At 38.3% G+C, this 24,467-nt stretch overlaps 1 protein-coding gene across 4 annotated transcripts in view; it reads left to right on the forward strand.

Annotated features, from left to right (window-relative positions):
• The window catches only part of utrn (utrophin), a 261,039-nt gene that overhangs the window by 6,399 nt on the left and 230,173 nt on the right, over positions 1-24,467 (forward strand). For all 4 annotated transcript variants that reach the window (XM_077204617.1, XM_077204619.1, XM_077204618.1 and 1 more), the window contains exons 3-5: positions 17,914-17,975; positions 20,164-20,256; positions 21,915-21,992. In XM_077204617.1, the coding sequence (XP_077060732.1) occupies positions 17,914-17,975; positions 20,164-20,256; positions 21,915-21,992 (233 nt within the window). The remainder of the gene's footprint in view (positions 1-17,913; positions 17,976-20,163; positions 20,257-21,914; positions 21,993-24,467) is intronic.

Consider the following 24,467-nt stretch of genomic DNA (forward strand, 5'->3'; position numbering starts at 1 on the left):
GTCTGATGGAGGAGGTGAAGAGCGAGTGTGTTTAGAGCATGAGGTTCTGCTGAGGTTTCATTGGCGAGGAGGGCTTTATATTGGACTGACTCTGGATCAGACTGATGGAGGTGATGCCAGAACTGAACACATCTCTTCTGGATCTCGATGTTCAGCGGGTACAAGCCTAGCTCAGCCCTGCAGGCAGCAGTGGATGTGTTTCGGTGAACCCCTAAAATATTTTTGGCAATTTCCAATTGTAATTTTTCTACTGGTGTTTTATCCCAATTTTTAAAATTTTGTACTGGTCCCCAAATTTCACATCCATATAAAATAATTGGTTTTATTATTGAATTATATAATTTTCACCAGGTTTTAATGGGTAATTTTAAGTGGCCGCATCGTGACTTTATAGCATAAAAAGCCCTCCGAGCCTTTTCACTGAGTGTTTTGACAGCCAGACCGAAGCGTCCCGAAGCGCTGATGTCGATGCCCAGATAGCTATAGCTAGTGCTGTGCTGCAGGACCTGGCCTTTATACAGGAACTGGTGTTTGTGTTCCTGAGATCTGTTCTTCTTCTGGAACACCATGACCCTGGTTTTGTCCAGATTGACGGTCAGGGCCCAGTCGTGACAGTACTGTTCCAGCAGGGACAGGCTCTGCTGAAGGCCCTCAGGTGTGCGGGACAGCAGGACCAGATCATCCGCGTACAGCAGACATCTGACCTCTGACCCCTGACCCTTGACCTGTGTGTGCTGTAGATTGAGACCGGGGACAGTAGAGCTCTCCAGCGCTGATGCCAGATCATTGATGAAGATGTTGAATAGAGTCGGGCTCAGACTGCAGCCCTGCCTCACTCCACGGCCCTGCTGGAAGAACGCGCTCCTGTGGTTCCTGATTTTCACCGCACTTTTACTGTTGCTGTACAGAGATTTGATAATATCAAACGTTTTTCCGCCAACGTTTTTCTCTCTCTCTCTCTCTCTCTCTCTCTCTCTCTCTCTCTCTCTCTCTCTCTCTCTCTCTCTCTCTCTCTCTCTCTCTCTCTCTCTCTCTCTCTCTCTCTCTCTCTCTCTCTCTCTCTCTCTCTCTCTCTCTCTCTCTCTCTCTGGGAATGCTGGAATTTCACTGTGGCAGTGGATTTACAGCGCTTGTCTTTCCAGACCACAATGCCTTTCTTTCTGTACGGATTCCGGTCTCCTAGTAACGGGCAAAAGTTATGTTTTCTTGGGTTGAAGCAGCCAGGGAAAATGTTGTAGAGGGAGAGATAGTCACGTGTTTTTATTTTTTATTTTTAGTTGTCAGCTAATGTAGGTCTGCAACTGCAGGCCTTGTTTTGTTTGGTTTGATTTGGAATATTAATGGAATCGTGATTTTTGTCGTGAGGAGACTTTTAATAAAATCCCTCAGGTCAGTTTGAACCGTGAAATTCTTATGTTTATGTTTTCTTTGGAGGAATAATGATTAACTATAGTTCAGTGAACTGTGAGATTGTCATAACTGAAGTATGATCGGTATGAGTAAAGTGAACGTGTGTCTGAAGGAAAGGATCGTATGTGTGATAAACTGTGGTGTTACAGACAGGTTGTATCTGTATGATTGCATTTTCTCAACCTGTGTAGTCAATAATTTGCAATGAGAACAGGTGATTTCCAGCGACGTGATTGACATCAATCATTAACAATGTGATGAAGGTGTGTCTAGGTGACAAATTGAACCTTATGCTGATTTTTATTTTGATGGCCATTGCTAATGCAGATATCTTCGAGAGCAGGGTAGTAGTAATATAAAGCTGATATACATGATATTAGGGCTGGGGCACGTCCCTAAAAACATTAAACATTACATAGAACAAGTGGCAGGTGTATTCATTTGCATTTACACTCTAAGACTTAATGCGCTGATCTATTCTGGCTGGTTATCACTATCATATAGCATTTTGGCCAAATACCTTAAACTATAGATAACTTCAGAAATTACCAACTGAATTTTTATGGCCCTATCACACACCTGGTGCAATGCAGCGCCAGGCGGAACAAGTATTTTTTGCTAGTTTTTCAGCCACGTTGTTTAAATAGCAAATGCATTTGCGCCCATCTGTTCCCCCATGGGCTGCTGGTCTGAAAACGAGATGTGTTCAGGCACATTGTTAGCGTGTTGCTATTTTGAGGAACAGAAATAGACTGTGCCTGCCTATTAGACCCCTTTTGCGCCGACGTCACAGTTACATCACGGCGCTAGCTGGAGGCAAAACAAAGGGGAAACTGGAGGCGGCCAATACAAACCAGCACAGATTCGGCTACATAATAAGGAGCTTAAATTAGTATTATTATTATTAAATGTCATCGTGTTGTGTTGTTGGGTGCGAGAATCAATGAAAAATGAACATGCTGTATCTGGAATTTTTATTTCTAGAAAATATTCACGTCATTAAAATTGCACCGTAATGTCACTCGCAATGTCATTGTCGTCTTCTTGGCGCTGGCTAGGCAGAACTGCGGATCTACCATACTTGTACATGACCATTCAGCACATAGTTCTAGGCATCTAAAGATTTATATGCCCTCAGTTTCTATTTACGCTCTGTTTCTCTATCGGATAGGTGTAGAAGTCAGGCCACTCAACCGGAGGTAGCCTAGCGTTAACGTTAATCCTGTCAGATCGTCCATCCATTGAGTGAGCGTGTACGGGTCGGCCAATCTGGTTCCGTCCGTTAAAATTAAACTTTCGAAAATAACAATCGCGGTCCTGGACAGTGAGTGATCTTGCACATTAAGATAAAATCGGATTTTCTCCAGTCATTGTTAAAAAAACAGGCTAACAATACTTGCAAACTAACGTTAGTGAAGCGGGATCGTTCTGCCTCCACCTAAGCCCCGCCCATAAAAAAAAAAAGTCACCATGTTTACCAACTGAAAAGGGGTCAATAGACCGGTGCTCAACGCTCATTCACTTTGTCCTGTAGGTGTTCTGCTTGTGCACTTTAACCTCGCGCGCGAGTAGATCCAGTTCCTCGCAAGAGAAGCATTCAGTTTTTCCGTTTGCAATGTAAATATTGAATCCAGCATGGCGCGAGCACAACTGGCTTTTAAAGGGAATGGGAGATGAGAATCTGATTGGTTTATAGCACGTTACGCCCAAAACACACCCATTACTCATTAAGAGAATAGGGACAACCCTTTTAGACCATGCGCCGGGAGCGCCGACCATTTTTTCCATCGTTAAACTAGCAAAAGTAGATTAGGGCCCTATTCACACGATCGAAGCACATGGTCTAAAGCACGCGGTGCAAGTGCACTCAGTGTTAACGATGCAGTCACTGGGCCTGATGCTTTCCTACCTCTTTATTAGGGATCAGTTTATACACACACACACATACACAGACACAGAGGAGAACAGGAAGTCCTTGTGAAATTGCACTCATGTAAAAGCCAAACAAGAAATCAAGCTGATTTCTGAGAAACAAAGAGATCATCAACTTATTTTATGGAGCTTTTCCTCTCTTATGAAACAGAGGTCGGAGTGTCCTTTAGTAACTGTAACCATGAGACTCCTCTGAAAACCAGAAAAATACTGTAACTTTAGAGGCACAACAGCTAGTCAACTTTGTACCCCTAAAATGTGCCTATTCATAGTTTGAAAACGGCAAATTTCCAATACTAGCCTACAATCAATTATATAGTGAGGCTATTTTGTTTCCACAGCACATTAACAAAATGTTTAATAACACTAAAAACAATACAATTACTAGATATTAATAATACAACTAAAATGACGAAACGATCCCGAGCTCTATATCATTTTAGTGATATTATTAATATTTAGTAATTGTATTGTTTTTAGTGTTATTAGTGTCATTAAACGTTTTGTTAATGTGCTATGGAAACAAAATATCAGTCTTTAGTTCACGAACAGCACAACTCTGCCTACCGTGAAAATAAAAAGCAGCTTCAAAACTTGTTTAAAAAGAAATATTCTTCTAATTTTTTACTGTCATTAATGTAGGTCCACAAGAGAAATATTAAGCCAGTAAATTAAGATATGGTTAAGATATGATATACCGTTATATCCATCGTCGTCTCTGAGAGAACGCGGCGTTAATGCAGTGACAGATGCTGAAAGCTCAGTCCGTTTCTATTTTCACTTTAAGGGAATGAGCGCGTTTACATGCACGGTCTTAACCCGATTATGCTGAATAATAGTGGATCCAATCGCACAACAACTATCTGGCATGTCGTTTACACCTCAAAACACCAACTTTTGTATATTAAAACTGGCGACGTCCTAGCAAGATCCTTGATTAGTTTACTGGGTTTCCTTGCTAGAGAACGACGCTCTTGCCCGCCAGCCAGCACTTGTGACGTCATGTGCAAAGCATGAATTAGCAGGGTGACATCATGTACCCTTAAGGTACTACTATAAACCTTTTATGGGGAGATGAGGTAGAAAGTTGTCCTTTTAAAGGTACTGCCCTAGTGACAAGCTGTTGTACCTTAAAAGTAAATTTTTTGCACATTTTGTATGAGTGTGTATTCGCACACTGCAGTTTTTTTTTTATTTGAGCAGCATTGTTCATTCTGTAGCTATTAACAGCTTGTTTGTATGATGTTGTTTAATGTGTGTGTTGGATTCAGGGTTTTCCTGTAAGGTTTCTAGGTCAATGCCACTGTTGTGGGTAAGATTTTAGTTTAATTAAACTAGTATTTAGTCACTGGTGACTGTCCAGTGACCGACTGCATATGTACACAGAAAAGGGAAGCGCTTTCTCAATCTGGAAAGCTGATTGACTTCATGCAACTTCCTGCGTCAGATCGCACAGGTTTGACCAGTCCGCCTGGAAACGCAGTCATTTTTACAACTAGCCACGTTGAATCTCTTTCTCAATCTGAATGTCTCATAAAAACAAAACAAACTATTAGAGATGCATCAGTCGACCAAATCGATTTTATAGTTTTATTTTGGCTGATCTCTATTCTGGACTTGCACACAAACTGCATTGCAATTATTTCCTCAGAAAAAAATCCAGAATTGTGAGATAAAAAGTTTCAATTATATTTTACATTTTTTATTCAGTGGCAGAAACAAGCTTTTATAGAACTCTGATCACGATGCTCGAAATATAGGAAGAAAATATTAATATTGAATTGGGGGTAGCGCATATATGAAATGGAGCAAATAAACAACAAATAAATGTGCTTAAACTAAGTAAAGAAAACTAACCTTTTTATAAATGTTTTTGAATTGTGTGCATTTATTTGATCAAAAATACAGTAAACCAGTAATATTGTAAAATATTATAACAATTCTATTCTGTTTTCTATGGAAATATGATGTGTAAAATGTAATTTATTCCTGTGTTCAAAGCTGAACTTCCAGCATTACTCATTATTCAGTGTCACATGATCCTTCAGAAATCATTCTTATGATGATTTGCTGCTCAAGAAACATTTCTGATTATTATCAGTGTTGAAAACTGAATATAAAGTTCAAAAGAAACATATTTGGTAACATTATAAATGTCTTTACTGCCACTTTTGATCAGTTTAATGAATCCTTGCTGATTAAAATAATTAATTTCTTTCAAAAAGGAATGCTAGTGTAGATTGATGTTTTCCCGAAGCATGCTGGGCAATGCAGTTCTGGTGTTCACTTTCTCTCTTCTCTCATTTGTCTGGACTAATTTGTTCTCTGCACAGGTCGCAAGCCCTGCCAGCTCACACAGGGGCTACACACACACACACACACACACACTGTACAACACACGAGTGTTATATAAGCAGCGCGCGCTCATGGCCAGATCTGTCTGTCAGCTCCACTGCCTGTCTGGACGGTCTGGTCCAGTTTGCAGATTATTCGGCCCAAAAACGGCCTGTTGGACGGGAAGAGACCGTCTGAGTGACATATAAGGCTTCCAAACACCATGTTTTTTTACATGCTGGATTACTTTGATTTACATTTCTTAAAAGAAATACCGGTGCCTGAAGGGCAGCAAAAGAATATGGTTGAAGTTTTAGGGAAGTTTGTGTTTTAGGTTTTGGTTGTGGGTAAAGGAAATGCAACATCAGAGCTGCCATTTCTGTTACTGTGACAACTATCACACAAGACTGGTTTGTCTGTCAGACATTTGTGTTTATTAACTTGGCTATAGATGGTTAAATGTATAATAGAATTGCAAATAGAAACTTAGTATGCAAATAAATGCATGAAAACCAATCAGAATTCAGATTGGATGTATTGCATGACATTTATGATGTCATCACTGCTGTCAATTTTAATGCTAATCATTCTATTAGGCCGTGTGTCCACCAAAGCGTTTTTAGCCGGCTGAAAACGCTGGACGCTCTGCTGAAAACGCCTAGCTGTGGGCGCTTGAGAGCGTTTTGGCAGCGCCGCGTTTTTTCAGTTGAGACGCTTCGTTGCTATGATACAGAATATACGCAGCACAGTTTACTTGTAACTGATTTGGCAGATAATTTGTTTCATACTAAAAATTCATTTTTCATCCATTTTGTTCGGTTAGCTCTGCTGGTTGACGTCGTTGTACAGAATGTTGTGACAGTTGGTCGTGTGGTATTTGTCCCGCCCCTCCTCCACTGTGATTGGACGGCTGTGTAAAAATGACAGTGATGAGCGCTGCGTTTTATCCAAAGTTGAGCAGTTTTCAACTCCCGGCGACCAGTAAAAAACGCACAGCGCTTGAGCGTTAAATACTCGCTCATGGCGTTTAAAAAACGCGGCGCTCCCATTGAAAACAATTAGAATTTTACGCCAGCTGCGTGAAAAAACGCTTTGGTGGACAGACGGCCTTAATGTAAGTTAATGGATTATTAAGGCTCATTCATATCAAAGACAATAACGATAATAACTATTTTTTTAATAATGCCTCTAATTCTATGTGAATACTGAGGCTCACACCACAACTATTACAACAGTGACACAGAGGAACAATATCACTGGAATCACTTTCAGAATGATGTTTTTCCAGCTGATGATTGTTGACAGCCAATCAGAATCCAGTCGACGAGCTCAAGCATTTAAAGCTGCATGACATCAGCACATGCTTATAATACACAGAACAACATTGTCCATTGGTGTGGATGCTAATATAGTTATTATTATAGAGATATAATTTTAAATAAATGCTCATTCACACTAAAAACTATAAAAAGAATGCATGAGCTCTTAAAGCAAGATGGATTCTGATTGGCTGTCAAGTGTTTTTATCGTTCATCAGCTGGAAAAAATAGTTCTGAAAGTGATTATTGTTCCTATTATTATTATTGTTACTATTATTATTGTTATTCTACCAGCCTATTGTGTTTCTCAGTGAACTAGTAAAACCCTGTACAACCAGAGCCACTTAAACTAGCCAATCAAATCACAGCTTGCCAGTTTTTGGAAAGCTTTGTGTGATCTGTGCATCCAGCACTCATTGAATGGACTGTGCGAGGGTGTATTGTGTTGTCAAATCAGCAGTGTGTCCTTTCATATCTCTGCTGTCACTGCCAGCTGAAGCTCTCTGTGAAAAGTGAAAGTGAGGAAGTGTGACTAGTGCCTGTTGGTTGTCTAGTGAAGGAGAGAGTAATTGTGACTTCATATCTCACAACGTGAGTTTATAGTTCATCAATATCTCCCATCTGACTCGAGGTTTTTTGCCAGGCATGCTGGGTAAAGGGCAAGATTGACCCAGTAAATCGTGCTTTCGACACCCTGCCGAGAGTTCAGTGACCTTATTACCTGAGATTGCTCTTGTAGAACGGACACCGTGTGTGTGTGTGTGTGTGTGTGTGTGTGTGTGTGTGTGTGTGTGTGTGTGTGTCACCTGAAACCTTGAACCATGGAAAACCATGGAAGCAAATAAAGGAAATTCACCCAAGGCGATCTCATTACACACACACACACACACACACACACACACACACACACACACACACACACACACACACACACACACACACACACACACACACACACACACACACACACACACACACACACACACACACACACACCTCTCTCTTTCTCTCTGTTCTGCTGCTGTCATTGGTCGGCTTGTGAGTGTGACCAGGATGTATTCAGGATATTATTGAATGGGAAACAGTAGTAATAGAAGCAGGAAGCACAGCCTATTGTTCTGGGCCTCATTAAACTCCATCATGAGTGTGTGTGTGTGTGTTGTAAGTGTGTGTGTGCACGCTAAACGTCACCGTGTGAAACATGCAGATCAGAGTGAATTATGGTATTCATCTAACACTGAGAGGAAAGCAGCTTTTATATTCAGTGGCCACTTCATTTTGAAATAAATATTATTATAAAACGGATTGTCCTTGATGCTGATGCTTGGGCAATAGCGGTGTTTTATTTATTCACGATAAAGCTTCACCGAACAGATCTGTGTATCGCTGCACAACACCCTTAGCAACATAAACAATCAATATACTGGAAAAATTGTGATCTCCTGCTAATTTTATGTAAACATTTAGTGCATATAGATGCCTGGAAGTGTGTGTTTATGCCTATAATGGTTGAGTGTTGTAAAAGAAAGTTGAACACTTCTCCATACAGATGTTTATTATTTTCACCGAACATTTGTCTTGTGTGAACAGGCCTTGAAGTAACTTGGGGTTTAGGATTTGATCAAACCAGAGTAGTTGTAATAATGATGTTTGACTTGGTAAACAGCTCTAATAAGAGTGCAAGCAGTGAAGAGACAAGAAGGAAAGGAAGGATAGCAGAAATGGGGAGAAATAAAACGTTCCTGTTTTCTCTCATGGTAACTGATGTCACCACCCCTGTGTGTGTGTGTGTGTGTGTGTGTGTGTGTGTGTGTGTGTGTGTGTACTGTGAATATCTGAGGAGGGTGTGGTGAGCTGAGAAAGGGAAAGTCTATATTCAGAGCTGTCATTATGGAGAGATTTTGTGTGTGTGTGTGTGTGTGTGTGTGTGTGTGTGTGTGTGTGTGTGTGTACATACATCACCATATTTTGAGACAAATTTGTACCCAGAAATGAGCTAAACCCGACAAAACCTCCTTTTGGAGACATCCTCATTTGTATAACAGTATAAAAATGTATAAAATAAAGTTGTGAAACGTGTGTGTGTGTGTGTGTGTGTGTGTGTGTGTGTGTGTGTGTGTGTGTGTGTGTGTGTGTGTGTGTGTGAGAGAGAGAGATTTCACATCCACTGAACGGCTACAGGTTAGGGTATGTGAAATGATTCACTGTGGTTTTCCAATGGCTGTTCCACCAACACACATAACTCATATTGCACAGTCATTCTCTCTAGATGTTCAGCACACACACACACACACACACACACACACACACACACACACACACACACACACACACACACACACACACACACACACACACACACACACACACACACACTCACAGAGTTCATTTGTTCTAAAGGCCAGTGAACTTGGTAGAGAACACTTCAGATTTGATTGAACTTCTGTTTTGGATAATATGTAAACTCTGTCTCTCTCTTTCTCTCTCTCTGTGTGTGTGTGTGTGTGTGTGTGTGTGTGTGTGTGTGTGTGTGTGTGTGTGTGTGTGTGTGTGTGTGTGTGTGTGTGTGTGTGTATACTGGTTTGAACTACATTATGAGCAGGGCTTGACATTAACTTTTTCTCTCACCAGGCACTGTGGCTAGTGGCTTTGCAAAGTTACAAGCCACTCTGCATTTCCACTGGCCACAATTCTGACATCGATACCATGTGGAAAAACTGCCATAAAGATATTTTTAATATTATCTCATAATTTGGAAGCAGATTTATTATGCTTCTGTCAATTTAAGACCTGACGCACAGATCCATTACACGGTTACACATGCGTTTTCTCTCTCAACTGTTTATGTTCACTTAAAACATAACTGCGTGAATACTCGCCAAGACCAGCATTTGACATCATTATTTTGTGTGTATTTGACTGCTTAAGTGCAATAATATAACTCAATTTAGTGCTGAGAGGCGGCTTTATGTGCCGCACTTTGGGTGTGAGCAGAAAATGTGCGGGAATGAGTAAATTATGCGCAATCCCACACTGAAACTCAAGCCCTGTAACAGTAACAATATTCATCTGGATCAAATGAAAGGAGTGAGTGAGTGGAGGCGGGTTTGTGTATCGCTCGCTGACGGAGAGATGAGAGAGAGAGAGAGAGAGCAGCTGGTGTTGTGTATCTATTCTGTGTTAGAAGCGTTTCAGATATTTCAGTATCGAAAAATCTATATTTTTGGCAACACGAGATTGCACTTAGTTTATTATTTCAGATGCCTTATTAAAAGACTACAATTGAATTTTTTTTTATATTCTATATAAAATTCAACCCTCAAAAGTGTCTATTAGGGATGAGTGCGTTACACAACACTGCTGAAATACACCCGGCGGGTGTGAATGTCAAGCCCTGATTATGAGGACCCGAAGTCTTTATATCGTGGTGCGTTTTCAGGTTTCAGGCCACAACCCCTACATTATGAGGACATGCAGACGATTTATGAAATATTATGAACTATTAATTACATTAGGATAAATTATTATACTACTGCATCTATTATATATGAGAATTATTCAAAAATAATTCAATGTAACATCTAAGTAAGTTGAAAGAACAGTTCTCAGGTTTACTGTTGTTCCAAACCTGTATGTCTCTTATGGTTATTACATGTTTGAATATGCAGTAATAACTTTTACAGTGCATTTTTATCAAGTCATAACAGTTTATAATGTCACAAGGGTGAGTAAATGATGACGAAATATTTACTTTTGTGTAACCATTCCTTTCCTGAACTGCTCCCTGAAATGAGAAATGAAATTCACAAATTAGAAAACAAAAACATAACCGAAAACATCAGCAAGTCAACTGCAAAATATAAAATGGAGATGTTGGTACTTATTAAGGGCAGTTGATTGGACAGATTTAGTGTCAATTTTCTTATGAGCATTGGACTCATTTTCCGTCTCTCATGCTCTCAGTATGGAGGGACAAAGAGGGCGTAGTGTGTGTTATTAGGGTAAAGTGACTCCCATCATGCACCACTGCTCAGTCCAGATGTAGCTCACCACATCTCTCTCTTCACTGTAACCCTGCTGCCGTGCTTAGAGTCTGACTCCACAGATCGTAACGCTAAACTCTCAAAATACCTCAAAATGTTTACTCATTTTCCGTGTAACCTAGGCTGAGAAATTCACGTTTTTTGTCAGCAAAAGGACTTTTGACAGAACCCAGAAGGAACTGGAAAGTGAAAATGAAAGAGAAAACAACCTTCCTGCGGTTCTTTCTGTTCCTGTTCTCTGTGTGTGTGTGTGTGTGTGTTCAGTTGTTCGTAGCACATCCTGACCTTCGTCACACCTCAGAGGAGTGCAGTCAACAAATGAATCCATAGGCCATGTGTTTCCAGACCCCATGCAGTGACTGGGACATGTACTCTGCCCTGCCCAAACCGTAATGAGTCAGTCGTGTCCGATAGGAACACAACAGATGGTGCCCTGGGACTCAAGAAATTGGTGGAAAACATGTGGTCTACCTTTACATTATTTTTGCACCTGGGAAGCCCAAAATAGTGCCTAGGTGGCTATGTTGCTAGATTTAAAAAATGCAGTTCACACCAATGCAATCCTTGGGGGGGCTGCCCGATTTCAGGCGACTTGTTAAAATGCCATCTTGCAGGGTGTCGAGGTTACTAGCATGCAAGGTTTTGAGGTTACTAGGTTTTTAGGTTACTAGGTTAAGGTTTTCATTGTGCCTTTGACACTTTCTAATTAGGCGACTTTGCTATGCTAGTTAGCAAGGTTTTGAAGTTAATAGCTTGCTAGTTTTTTTGGCATAGCCTATGGCTCTTTCTAGTTAGGTGACTTTTTAAAATGCTAGCTTGCAAGATTTTGAGGCTACTAGCTTGCTAGATGTCTCTCAGGTGACATGCTAATATGCTAAAGAGCAATATTTTGAGGTTACTAGCTTGCTAGATGTCTCTCAGGTGACATGCTAATATGCTAAAGAGCAATATTTTGAGGTTACTAGCTTGCTAGATGTCTCTCAGGTGACATGCTAATATGCTAAAGAGCAATATTTTGAGGTTACTAGCTTGCTAGGTTTGTGCCATTACACTTTTTAGTCAGGATACTCGCTAATATGCTAGCTTGTTAGTTTTGTGCCTATCCATCTTTTATCCATGTAATAGCCCCCAAATGCTATGCAAATATATAGTAGGATTTTCTGCATTTGTGTTTTTAAAATATAAAATAGGTCCCCAAAATATGCTTGGTTTTGTGGTTACTCTAGCTGGATATGTTTTAGCCAGTGTGAGGATCTGAGATGTGTATTATTGCTAAAATGTCTTGGCAGAGCGCTAGGTTTCGAGACGCATCTGTAGTCTCTTCATGACTTCATCTAGGAACCAGTCTGTGTGTAAGAGTAAGAAACGTTTTAGTCGTGTGTGTGTGTGTGTGTGTGTGTGTGTGTGTGTTTAAAAAAAGAAAATGGGAAGTTGATGTTATTTTTAGAATGATTGCTTCCAGTGCCCTGTGTGTGTTTACTCTCTTTTCTGAGTGTCTTAGTGTGTGTGTTTCTGTCAGATGCGTCACTCTGACAGGATGTGAATTGCATTTGATTGACAGGCAGCGGTTTGAGAGGAACCCATCACAGGTTGTCTCTGTTTTACTCCCAGCATGCATTGCACTCAGCAGCATCACTCTTCTCAGACATCTTTTGGAGTTCCTGTATGTTGTTTTCCGCTGTATATCTCCCCATCCTCTCATTCTCCTCCTTTATGGAGCAGACGTTACGAACATGAGTAAGTGGCTGCCGTGGAGAAAGCGCAGCTTTTTCAGAAAGAACAGGAAGAAGTTTTCTCTTCCTCTAGGTAAGCGCACACTCTTTTACTTCCTGATTCTGCAAATGCTTTTGCACTTTTCTGATTTAATTCGACTCTGGATATTCTTAAGCTGTGCTTGTACACACAGATTTAGAGACTGTAGAGTCGTCAGTCTGTGTGTTGGAACAGTAGGAGTGTGTCTGTGATGACAGTCGAGTTATTGTTGGATGTTTGTGTGTCTTTGTCATGTTTGTGTGTATAATAGTTTATGTGACTGTTTTGGGTGTGGGGTATCGGGTATCCGAGTGTACGTCTATAAAAATTTAAATCTAAAAAGATCAGCGTTGATTTGAAATAGAATCTTTTGTAACATTGTAAATGTTTTTACTGTAATTTTCGATCGGTTTAATTTATCGCTGATGAACAAAAGTATTGATTTTTTATTTCTTTCCCCCCAAAAAATAAAGATTCTATTTCAGATAAATTATGTTTTTTTAACTTCCTATTCATCAAAAAAATCCTGAAATAAAAATTTAAATAACTGTTTTCAACATTGATAATAATGAGAAATGTTTCTTGAGCATCGAATCATAATTTTACAACGATTTCTGACGGATCATGTGACGCATAAATTACACTTTAGTATATATTCACAGAGAACAGCAGTTAATAATATTTCATAATATTACTGTATTTTTAATCAAATATGCAGCCTTGGTGAGCAGAAGAGACTTCTTTTAAAAACATAAAAAATCTTACCGATCCAAAACTTTTTTACGGCAGTGTATATACATATATATGCAAATGTGTATATGAATTGATATATTCCAGTGGTTAATAATATAATTAAAAAATACAAAGCAATCAAAACAAGCTTGGCACAACAACATTGACTGAACCAATACTGTGTGTTTGAGGCAGGACTCTCTGTTTTTCTTACCAATGGCAGACTGGGGGAGTGTTTCACAAAAGTTAGATTTTTAGAAGTTATTCTTCAAAGAAAGTTTATAGTTCCAAAATTCCATTCCATCACATTCTCTTGGGTCGTCACGGTGACCTGGCATATGGTTGTCAGGGTGACCCACAGAGTCGGTCATGCTCTCGCTCTTGTGCATGCTGGGATGCCGTTCCACAGAGACGTGTGTGTGTTCTACCAGTGGAGCACAACATACATGCCCACCTCTCTCTCTCTCTCTCTCTCTCTCTCTCTCTCTCTCTCTCTCTCTCTCTCTCTCTCTCTCTCTCTCTCTCTCTCTCTCTCTCTCTCTCTCTCTCTCTCTCTCTCTCTCTCTCTCTCTCTGTTTTCTGTCACTCTTTACTATAAGTGAGTGTAGAGGAGAGAGGAATGTTTAGTTGGACTGGATAACTCGTTTTGTTCTCTGCTTTTCTCCATCATCTGTTGGTTTATGACTCAATGGCTTCACACAGTTTGAAACTCAGAGGTAGGTGACTATAGAACTGTATTTTTCACTATGTACAGGTTTGTGTATCTGTAGTGATGGTTGTTGTTGTTGTGTGTTTGTGTGTGTGTGTGTGTGTGTGTGTGTGACTGGGTTTTCAGAACTGAGCATTTGAGAAAAAAGGGCAATGAGGAGACAGTTGAATTTTTAAACATGCATTTCATATTTTCTACATGATTCATTTTATCATAGTTTTTATCAGGTTTATTTTATTTTACTTTATTTATTGAAACGCCACTGCATATACTGGATAAAGCTTTTATTTAAAACGTATGTCATGTTAAATTTACATGAGGTCACGTGACATTAAATGCATAAATCATGTTCATTTGACATGCATAAATTAGGCATCAAGAACGTAGATACATTTTGTAGAGAAAACATTAAATAAACGTGCAACCGATGTACATTATTTATTTATTATATTATTTATTTATTATATTATTATATTATTTATTATAATTTTTATTATTATTTATTTTTTTAAACTTCTCAAAGCATGTTTTCCACGAGTGTGCAGGTGTAACCTCTTAAATGGTCAGACTCTCACCCAAAGGTTTTGGGTTTCCCTGACCCTAAATAATAATACTGTAAAATATTAACTCTGTTTGCTTGTGAAAGGGCCTATATTGATGCTTTACAACAATATTTCTAATAGTCTTTTGGCTGAAAATTTAGTCTGAAATGATTTCGGCTACTGTGCCTTTAAGAATTGTATATACAAATGACCTCCGTTGTGATTGGCTCTGTTGTGCCTACTTGGTGCAGTAATATTGTGATAATGTTGATCATTCTGAGTAGGTTTGCACATGTAAATGTCGGCGGTCATATGCTAATGATTTCGTGATGATTTCTTCTTCTGAGTCGTTTTGCAGGTTAGTTTCAGTAAATGTTCTGGGTGGACTGGAGATGGATTTGTGAGTGTTGTTGTGTGTCTACATGGCAATGGCACATCAAACTTTTACTTCAGAATTCATATTGTTTATGATATGACTGTGTTTTTGAATTCCTTTTTGTAAACGAGTGTTTTCCTTGAACTCTTTCTGCCTCTGCCTTCACGCAGACAAGCTTGGGCAGGAGTTCACAGTGGAGGTGGATCCACCGCCTCAATTATGGGAATTTTATGCATTATGGAATGTCCCATAATATCTCATATAAGCAGTTACTGCACAGCCGTAATCAAAATGCACAGAAACAAGCACACATTTAGCTAGCTAGCTTTCTAAATGAACACAAACTGTAATTTTTAGTTGTTTTTAAATGAGTTTGAGATATAACACATTCTGGTGTCTATATAATGTCCTTTATTATAAGTTTATGGTAATTTTGTACCCATTGAAAGTGCTGTTAAACCGAGCCCTGTTCCTCATCATGGAGATCATTTGTCTCATAATGACAGTTTTGTGATGGTGCTTTGTGAACTTTGGCCTCAGCTTGTCTCTGGATTGCTGAAGGACTGTGAGTGAGTGGTAATTCATGGCACACACACATGCCTACAGTCAGTCAGGGAGCGATGAACAGCGTAGTTTGATGGACACTCGGATATCACACACACACGCACGCACGCACGCACACCACACACACACACACACACACACACACACGCACACACACACACACACACACACACACGCACGCACGCACACCACACACACGCACACACACACAGTGTTTGTGAAGTGTGGGCCTGCAGAGTCACTCTAGGAATGTCAGGTTTAGATAAAAGGCAAGTGTTTGCTTGTGTGTGTGATAGAGCAGGATGTGTGTGTTGTTCATTGCATATTTCTGACCGTGATATGTGTGTGTGTGTGTGTATATAAATATAAATATAATATAATATTATTATTATTATTATGTTTTTTTTTTCATTCCTTCATTGAGAGCTTTGGCTTCGCACAGTTAGACGGTTTCTTTAACATTATGGTAATGAGAATGAGATTTTTTTTTTTTTTACATGATAGAAATGATTTTTTTTTCATTATGGTAATGACAATTGAATGGCATTCATGCTTAAAGGGATAATTCCCCAGAAACCCTGTCATCAGTTACTCACCCTCAAGTTGTTCCAAACCTGTGTGAGTTTCTGTCTTCTGCTGAACACGAAAGAAGATATTCTGAACAATGTCAGTAACCAGACAGTTGACAGACGGTAGCCATTGACTTCCATAGTAGGAGAAAATACTATGAAAGTCAATAAGGTCCGTCAACTGTCTGGTTACTGACATTATAATATACATTAATATCTCCTTTCGTGTTCAGCAGAAGACAGAAACTCATACAGGTTTGGAACAACTTGAGGGTGAGTAACTGATGACAGGACTACTACATAAAACTACTCCTACATCTACTTACTACATCTACTACAAAAAAACAAAAAAACAAAAAATTGTATATATATATAAATATAACATCTTTTTTGCCCGTTCAGAGCCGTTAGTTGTGCAGAGTATGTGTAAAGATGGCTGGTGACATCTGCATTGTTGACAGTGATGATGATCTGTTTCTTCCTGTGTGTGTGTGTGTGTGTGTGTGTGTGTGTGTGTGTGTGTGTGTGTGTGTGTCTGTGTCTGTGTCTGTGTGTGTGTGTGTGTGTGTTCTGTCCTTCAGTCTCTCTTGCCTGCAGTGCATTCCTGGCACACACACACACACACACACACACACACACACACACACACACACACACACACACACACACACACACACACACACACACACACACACACACACACACACACACACACACACACACACACACACACACACAGACCCGGCAGGCTGGTGGTCTTAACCTTTGATCCCGTTAGAGTTCAAGCTGGTTTATACTGTGATTTTTGTTATGAACACTCTTTTGTGTGTGTGTGTGTGTGTGAGAATCTTGTCCCTTGGTAACAGGATCTCACACAGGCTCTGTTTAGATTCAAAATGGGATATCTGGACAACAGACACATTGTGACACTAATGCTATAAAGTTTTGACTCGATCCTGCGTTAGACAGACTCCGCCTCCTGCTTTGATTGACAGTTCAAACAAGGAAGCGTCTTATTAGTCCCATACTTGACTTGCACCTTAAGGTATCTTGCGGTTTAAACGTTGTCAATGAGTAACTAGTTTAAAAGCCTCTAGTTAAGAGCAACCCCACATGGCATTTGCAGAGTTTGTTGTGGTGGAAAGTCTGCAGAAGTCAGTTAGGCAGTGTTGGTGGTAACACACTTTTATTGGTAGATGAAAGGATTATATCTACACAGTATGTGCAGAACTTGGTGTTTGAGTTCTACAGAAATATGCTGGTCTGTATTTATAATTGTGCGGCCAGCTATAATATAAAGAAAATGTGTCAGTTTACATGCAAAGTGACGAGAGACTGATACTTTCATGAGGGAAATGGGACACTTTCATTCGGGTTGTATTTATTTCTGTCAATATGAAGTATTTGTTCATTTCTGTACTATTTTTAACTACCCATTAACTAAATCTATTGTACCTAAAAACGGAAGTTGTTCATATTTTTGTTATATTTTAAAGTCCCTTTTTGTTTGTAATTAGCTTGTTTGCTATTATTTTTCACAACAAAATGCATCGTTGTAGTGAAATAAGATGTTTTGGTCGTTTATCTTCCACATGCCATAAAGTCTCTCTCATGTTTCCCTCCTCTTTCAGACGAACATGATGCCGTACAGAAGAAGACCTTCACCAAGTGGATCAACGCTCAGTTCTCCAAGGCAAGCGAAGATGAACTTCTGAACTTCTGCTTTAAGGAATAACCCACTCAAGGCTTTTCTGCAGTGTATTGTAAATATAGTCAACACCAACATTAATAATGATCAGAAATGATCATCATCAATGTTGGTATTGACTATATTTACAATTATCAATGTTCAGAAATGATCTTATTATAATGATTTCCGAAGGATCATGCGACACTGAAGACTTGAGTAATTATGCAGAAAATACACTTTACTATACATTTACATAGAAAACACTTATTTTAAATTGTAACAAGTTTTTTGTCCGCAATAACCAATCAGAAGCCAGGATTGAAATGATTTGTTTGATTTGCATAAAAATTCGAAAATATTAAATAACAATTCTTACTGATAAACGCTGTTCTTTTGAACTTTCTATTCATCAAAGAATCCTGAAATAAAAATGTAAATAACTGTTTTCAATGTTTTTTGAGCATCAAATCCTCATATTATACTGATTTCTGAAGGATCATGTGACACTGAAGACTGGAGATATGATGCTGAAAATTCAACTTTGATCACAGTAGTAAAATAAACCTTACTATATATTCACATAGACTATTATTACAATACTCTATTACAAGTTTTCTGTCTGCAATAACCAATCAGAAGCCAGGATTGAAATGATTTGTTTGAATCACGGAGGCTGATTTGCATAAGTACACTGAGTGATAATCACTCTCTCGCATAATTAATGATAATGAATGAGAGCACTGTTTAAACTTTCATGTGAAGGAGGAGACGCACAAACGCGTCCCACCCAGAAAAACACACTGAACCCGACCGATGAAAGCAGTACTGAAGAGACGAATGATACACTACACTACATTATATTCACTCTCGTGAGCTTACTAACGGGGTCGTTCACTCAATAGTACTCGTGCGACGAACCTGAAAATGATGTAGTTCAGTGTGATGAAATCGAGGCGAGGGTCTCCACAGAATCCCAACACAAGTGGCCACAGGAGACTCGTTTGAAAGCATGATAATAACAGGTGCAATGAGTCGTAGCTGACCGCTTATGATCGGTTCACCGAAATAACATCATAATATCCGGTGGAAACAGGGTTTCTGTCTCGCTTGCACCATTTCAGGGATATTTCATATAATTCACGGAAACGCTATCAATATTCAGGAGAGTTGGGATGTCTATGCTCGTTATTGTTTGGATGTTAAAATGTTGTATATCCTATAGGGATCCTCGATTACGGCAAACATCATAATCACGATTGTTTTTTGACGATATGGAAATCATGATTATTGGTCAGTTGGATACGATTAAAGTCTTATTTCATGATGTGAGTGATGATTTTAGATGTAATTGAAATTTCAAGATGATCTGCACTTCAGCAAAAACCAACACTCTGTAAATTGATCTAAGTTAAAGTCCTCAAAACAGTTACAGAAGAATAAAGAAACAAATTACAAACAAAAACCGACAAATGATAAAACGGAGCGAAAATACGAATGAAATAAACCGTGTTTTAGGTTTTTCAGGACGACGTACTAACAGTGGTGTTCAGATACGTATAGCCTACAACAGAAACACATTCAATAATCAAATGTAAAATAGCACTACATACTCTTACTGTACACATTAAATATAGATTAGTCCTTATTAAAGCTACTTAAGTTATTCAGTCACGATCAGCGAGTGATTTTCCTTTGTCGTTTGTTGTTTGATTGTCATTAATGAGGGACAGCATCAGGATTATTCGGCTGCCGTCACTTTAAGAGCTAATGCACCGATCCAATATACTATTACACATGCGTTTCTTTCTCAAACCGTGTTTACTTAAGATATAACCGATCGTGTTTATGTGAATACTCACCAAAAAGGCATTTTGACTTCGCTTATCCGTGTTTGAAAGAAAGACGCCTCTTGCAGCTTAATGCACTTTTAATAACATTGATTAATATCAAGAACACCCGCAGTTTTTGCAACAGCATTTATAACTCACATTAATCTTTTTTTTAACTCGATTATCTTGTTTTCATAATCGTTAGAAGCCAAAATTGAAACTAAATTACGATTAATCGCACAGCCGTATCCCAGTAATAAGCAGAACAACTGCAAGTAAACCGTTGGGTTTCTTGTTTTTTTGTTGAGGATGGACTTGGAATATGAATTGTATTAATGTTACTTTAATTTCCTGTGTTTTAGACGGGGAAGACGCCCATCAAAGACATGTTCTCTGACCTGAGAGACGGCAGAAAACTCCTCGACCTCCTGGAGGGACTGACTGGAAGCACACTGGTGTGTGTGTGTGTGTGTGTTTGTGTGTTTGAATAGCGGTTGAGTGTAATGTTTTTGAACTATGCGTTTATATTTTGCCTCAACCAAACACTTTAGAATTACACACACAGACAGTTATGTGACAGCTGAGAGGTGACCGAGGCTGTAGGCTTCATCTTCATCATGTTTGATTATTAGTGCACATGCATTTTCAATGGAAATGTTTAATTTTCCCAGTAATATCTCCCTGGTGTGAGATGTGAAGTACTGTGGTCGGTGTCACTGTGAAACTGAAGGATTATTGTGTTTTGTCACAGTACTTACAGCGCTGTTAAGTAGGGTTGGGTGATGAATCATATATTTACAGTTTCTTTGTGATGATTTTGGCCGTTTAAGTGTCCATTAAATTTCTTCTCGCACATCTCATGTAATGAGAGTGTGTTTATATGATGTTAAGAGGTTAGTTTAGAGCATTCCTGTTTTAAACTTTAGCAGAGAGAGGAGTTTGATTCTTTTCCTTGAATCATTTGAAACTCTCTGTGAAACTCGATTCAGTGATTCTTTTGTTGCCAAAAATGTTGCTGCATAGCTTTTTTCAATATATTGATTATTTTAAACAAACTATTATTAATACTTATAATAATTATAATTGTAAATTATTGATAAATTAATTAAAATAAGTAGTTAATTGCAATTATAAAAAATGTATCATTATTGTTTTTAATATATACATTTTATTAATGCAGGTAAATATTGCTGTTTACTACTAAGCATAGTTATACTTTATTTGTGCATAAAAAATACCATTATTTTTGTTTATTTAGAGAAAAACTGGAAATATGATTTTTAATTTTGCATCAAATATTTTGAATCAATTTTGCAAGAATGTTTTTTTTTTTCGTTGAAATGGTTCTGATTGAAAAAACAATTACTCTCTGGTAATTTCACAGCAAATACTATAGATTGTCAAAAGGGAAAAAAAAATATCTATGCTACCATTGAAAAGTTTGCGGTCAGTCAAGATATTTAGATTTATTAATGTTTATTCATTGAGCAATGAAGCATTAAATTGATCAAACGTGACAGTAAATACATTTATAATGTAACAGATTTATTATTTTAAATAAATGCTGTTCTTTTGAACTTTCTGTTCATCAAAGAATCAAAAAAAAAAAAATCAGTTTCCACAACAATTTGAAGTAGCACAACTGTTTTCAACATTGATAATAATCATAAATGTTTCTTGAGCATCAAATCATCATATTATGATGATTTCTGAAGGATCATGTGACACTGAAGACTGGAGTAATGATGCTGAAAATTCGGCTTTGATCACAGGAATAAATGACTGTTTACAGTATATTCACATAGAAAACAGCTGGTTTAAATAGTAATAATATTGCACAATATTATTGTTCTTATAGTATTTTTTAAAGAGACTTTAAAAATCTCACCGACCCCAAACTTGTGATGTGTTTTTGTCTATCACCCAGCCTTATTCCCAAGTATTTCAGAGAATTCATGCAGGTTCAGAAACATAGTAATACTGTGGGACTTTTGTTTTGTCCTGGTACTGTAAGGAGTAACTCTCTCTGTGTGTGTGTGTCTCTGTGTGTGTGTCTCTCTGTGTGTGTGTGTGTCTCTGTGTGTGTCTCTCTGTGTGTGTCTCCGTCTGTCAGATTAAAGAGCGCGGCTCTACCAGAGTTCACTCCCTCAACAACGTCAACCGAGTCCTGCAGGTCCTGCTCCAGAACAGCGTGAGTCGTGCTTCTCCTTGCTCTCGGACACACTCGGGAAATGTGTTTTTATCCCTGACAGACGCTGCCTGAGGAAGGGCAGTCTAATTAAAGTAGTTTACAGTTCTTGCGTGTCTTTTCGGGACATTAGCGGGTTGTTTTGACAGCAAGGTCTCTCCGTTTCGACATGTCCTCTGTCTTTATACTCTGATGGCTTGGGGTCAGACACACACACACACACACACACACACACACACACACACACACACACACACACACACACACACACACACACACACACACACACACACACACACACACACACACAATGTGCTCAATGTTTCCTTCCGTCACATTAATTTATATTGCAGATCATTGTCCTCGGCAGACGTGGTGCTGCCATGATACCAATATTTTAATAATTCATTTTTTTGTTGTAAAATAGTTTACTAATTTTGATTTTTTTTAATATTCAAATAAAATGTGATAAAATGAATTAAAAAATCAATAGTGAATTTTAATTCATTTATCATAGTTTATTTGAATATTTTTTTTAAAATCAATAGAATTTAAAAAATAGCAATCGATAGAAAAAATAAGTATTGCTATAATATGTAAAACATAAATGCAATATTGATACAATGTTATAAAATTATATATATATATATATATAACATATAACTGATGATTTTCTGTTTGGTAAATAAATGTACTATTTGTGATAAATACTGATTAATTGATAATTTTATTGTGTGTTTGCTTATTTACAGGCATTAAAAATACCAGAGAACAGAATTTATTATCAGTACACTTATTTATTTTGTTAATTTTGGAAGCCCAAACTACTTTTACATAAACTACCGTTCAAAAGTTTGGGTCAGTAAGATATTTTGTTAAGACATTAATAGTTTAATTCAGCAAGGATACATTAAGTTGATCAAAAGTGACGGTAAGGATTTTAATAAAGTTACAAAAGATTTCTATTTCAAATGAATGCTGTTCTTTTTTAGTCATTAAATAATCTTGATAAAAAGACGACCATTTTCACAATAAGCATTTATCAAAGCAGCTTTCGACATTGTTAATAATAAACATGTATTAAATCACACTACAATTCGAAATTTAAAAAAAATGGACCTTATTGTAAAGCGTTGCCACAAATAATAATCATAATCTTTCATGAACATAATGTATGTAGTAACTTTCCCCACCTAATATACGACTAATATAACCACAGTTAATGATAGTCCTGACCGACAATATTTCCAGCTAAACTTAAAAATGTCACATTACAAAAGTTATATGTTTTGTAAACTGTGTGTCTCGAAACGCCTTCACATGAAATATATAAACACACAGTTGTTCCCAAACTGCTATTACCAGCTTTCATCTAAACCCTGAGAAATGTGAGCTTTTCCAGAGGATTACGAGTCCTTCCCGAGACGTGTGAGTGTGTGTGAGTGTGTGTGTGTGTGTGTGTGTGTGTGTGTGTGTGTGTGTGTGTGTGTGTGTGTGAGTGTGTGTGTGTGTGTGTGTGTGTAAATCACAGTTGAAAGATTAACCACTCCTGCACTTACACCTCAATGACTGGACTTAAGCTGTCATGTCAAACACACACACACACACACACACACACACACACACACACACACACACACACACACACACACACACACACACACACACACACACACACACACCTGTATCAGTAGTGAGTGTTTATGGGAGATCAGTTTAGAGGATCTCTAGACTGAGAGAGATTAAAACACAGGAATCTGTGTCGTGTGAATGGAAAGCTCCCGGAAAATTACAGGAGAGGCCAATTCATCATTTTGAGACTTTCAGCATTTGTAATAGCCGTTCCAGCTTTCCCACTATATCTGTTTTGTGTTGTGTAGCTATATTAGGTGTTGTTAGAAACGTGTCCGCTGACACAATTATCAATCATTCAAAAGAATATTGATTAAATGTATTATGTGTGCTTCATTACATACTTGAGTTAGTTGTGGTTTTACACGCTCCTGAAACGTCTCAAATGTGCGTCTCAAATTTTCAGAAACGTTTGATGGAATATTAAAGGGATAGTTCACCTAAAAATGTAAATTCTGTCAGTAATTACTCGCCCTCATGTTGTTCAACCCCGTAAGACCTTCGTTCATCTTCAGAACACGAATTAAGATATTTTTGATGAAATCTGAGAGCTGGATCACTCCTCCATAGGCTTCTAAGGGATTGAAACTTGTTCCCTGAAAAGTTATTAAAGACATCGTTAAAATAGTCCAAGTGACTACAGTGGCTCAATCTTAAGTTTATCAAGCGACGAGAATACTTTTTGTGCGCAAAAACAAACAAAAATAACGACTTTATTTCAAATATTAATTTCCTTCTCTGTGGGCCTCGAGTCAGTACACTAGTGTAACAGCGTAAGCTTCTGTGTTGTACGTCACACACATCACCCACATGACCAGCGTCGGCCAATAGTGAGCCTACGTGTGA

The sequence above is a fragment of the Siphateles boraxobius genome, unplaced genomic scaffold, assembly GCF_051911475.1.
Source record: "Siphateles boraxobius isolate OS27281-9 unplaced genomic scaffold, OSU_SipBor_1 50, whole genome shotgun sequence".
Lineage (NCBI taxonomy): Eukaryota > Metazoa > Chordata > Actinopteri > Cypriniformes > Leuciscidae > Siphateles > Siphateles boraxobius.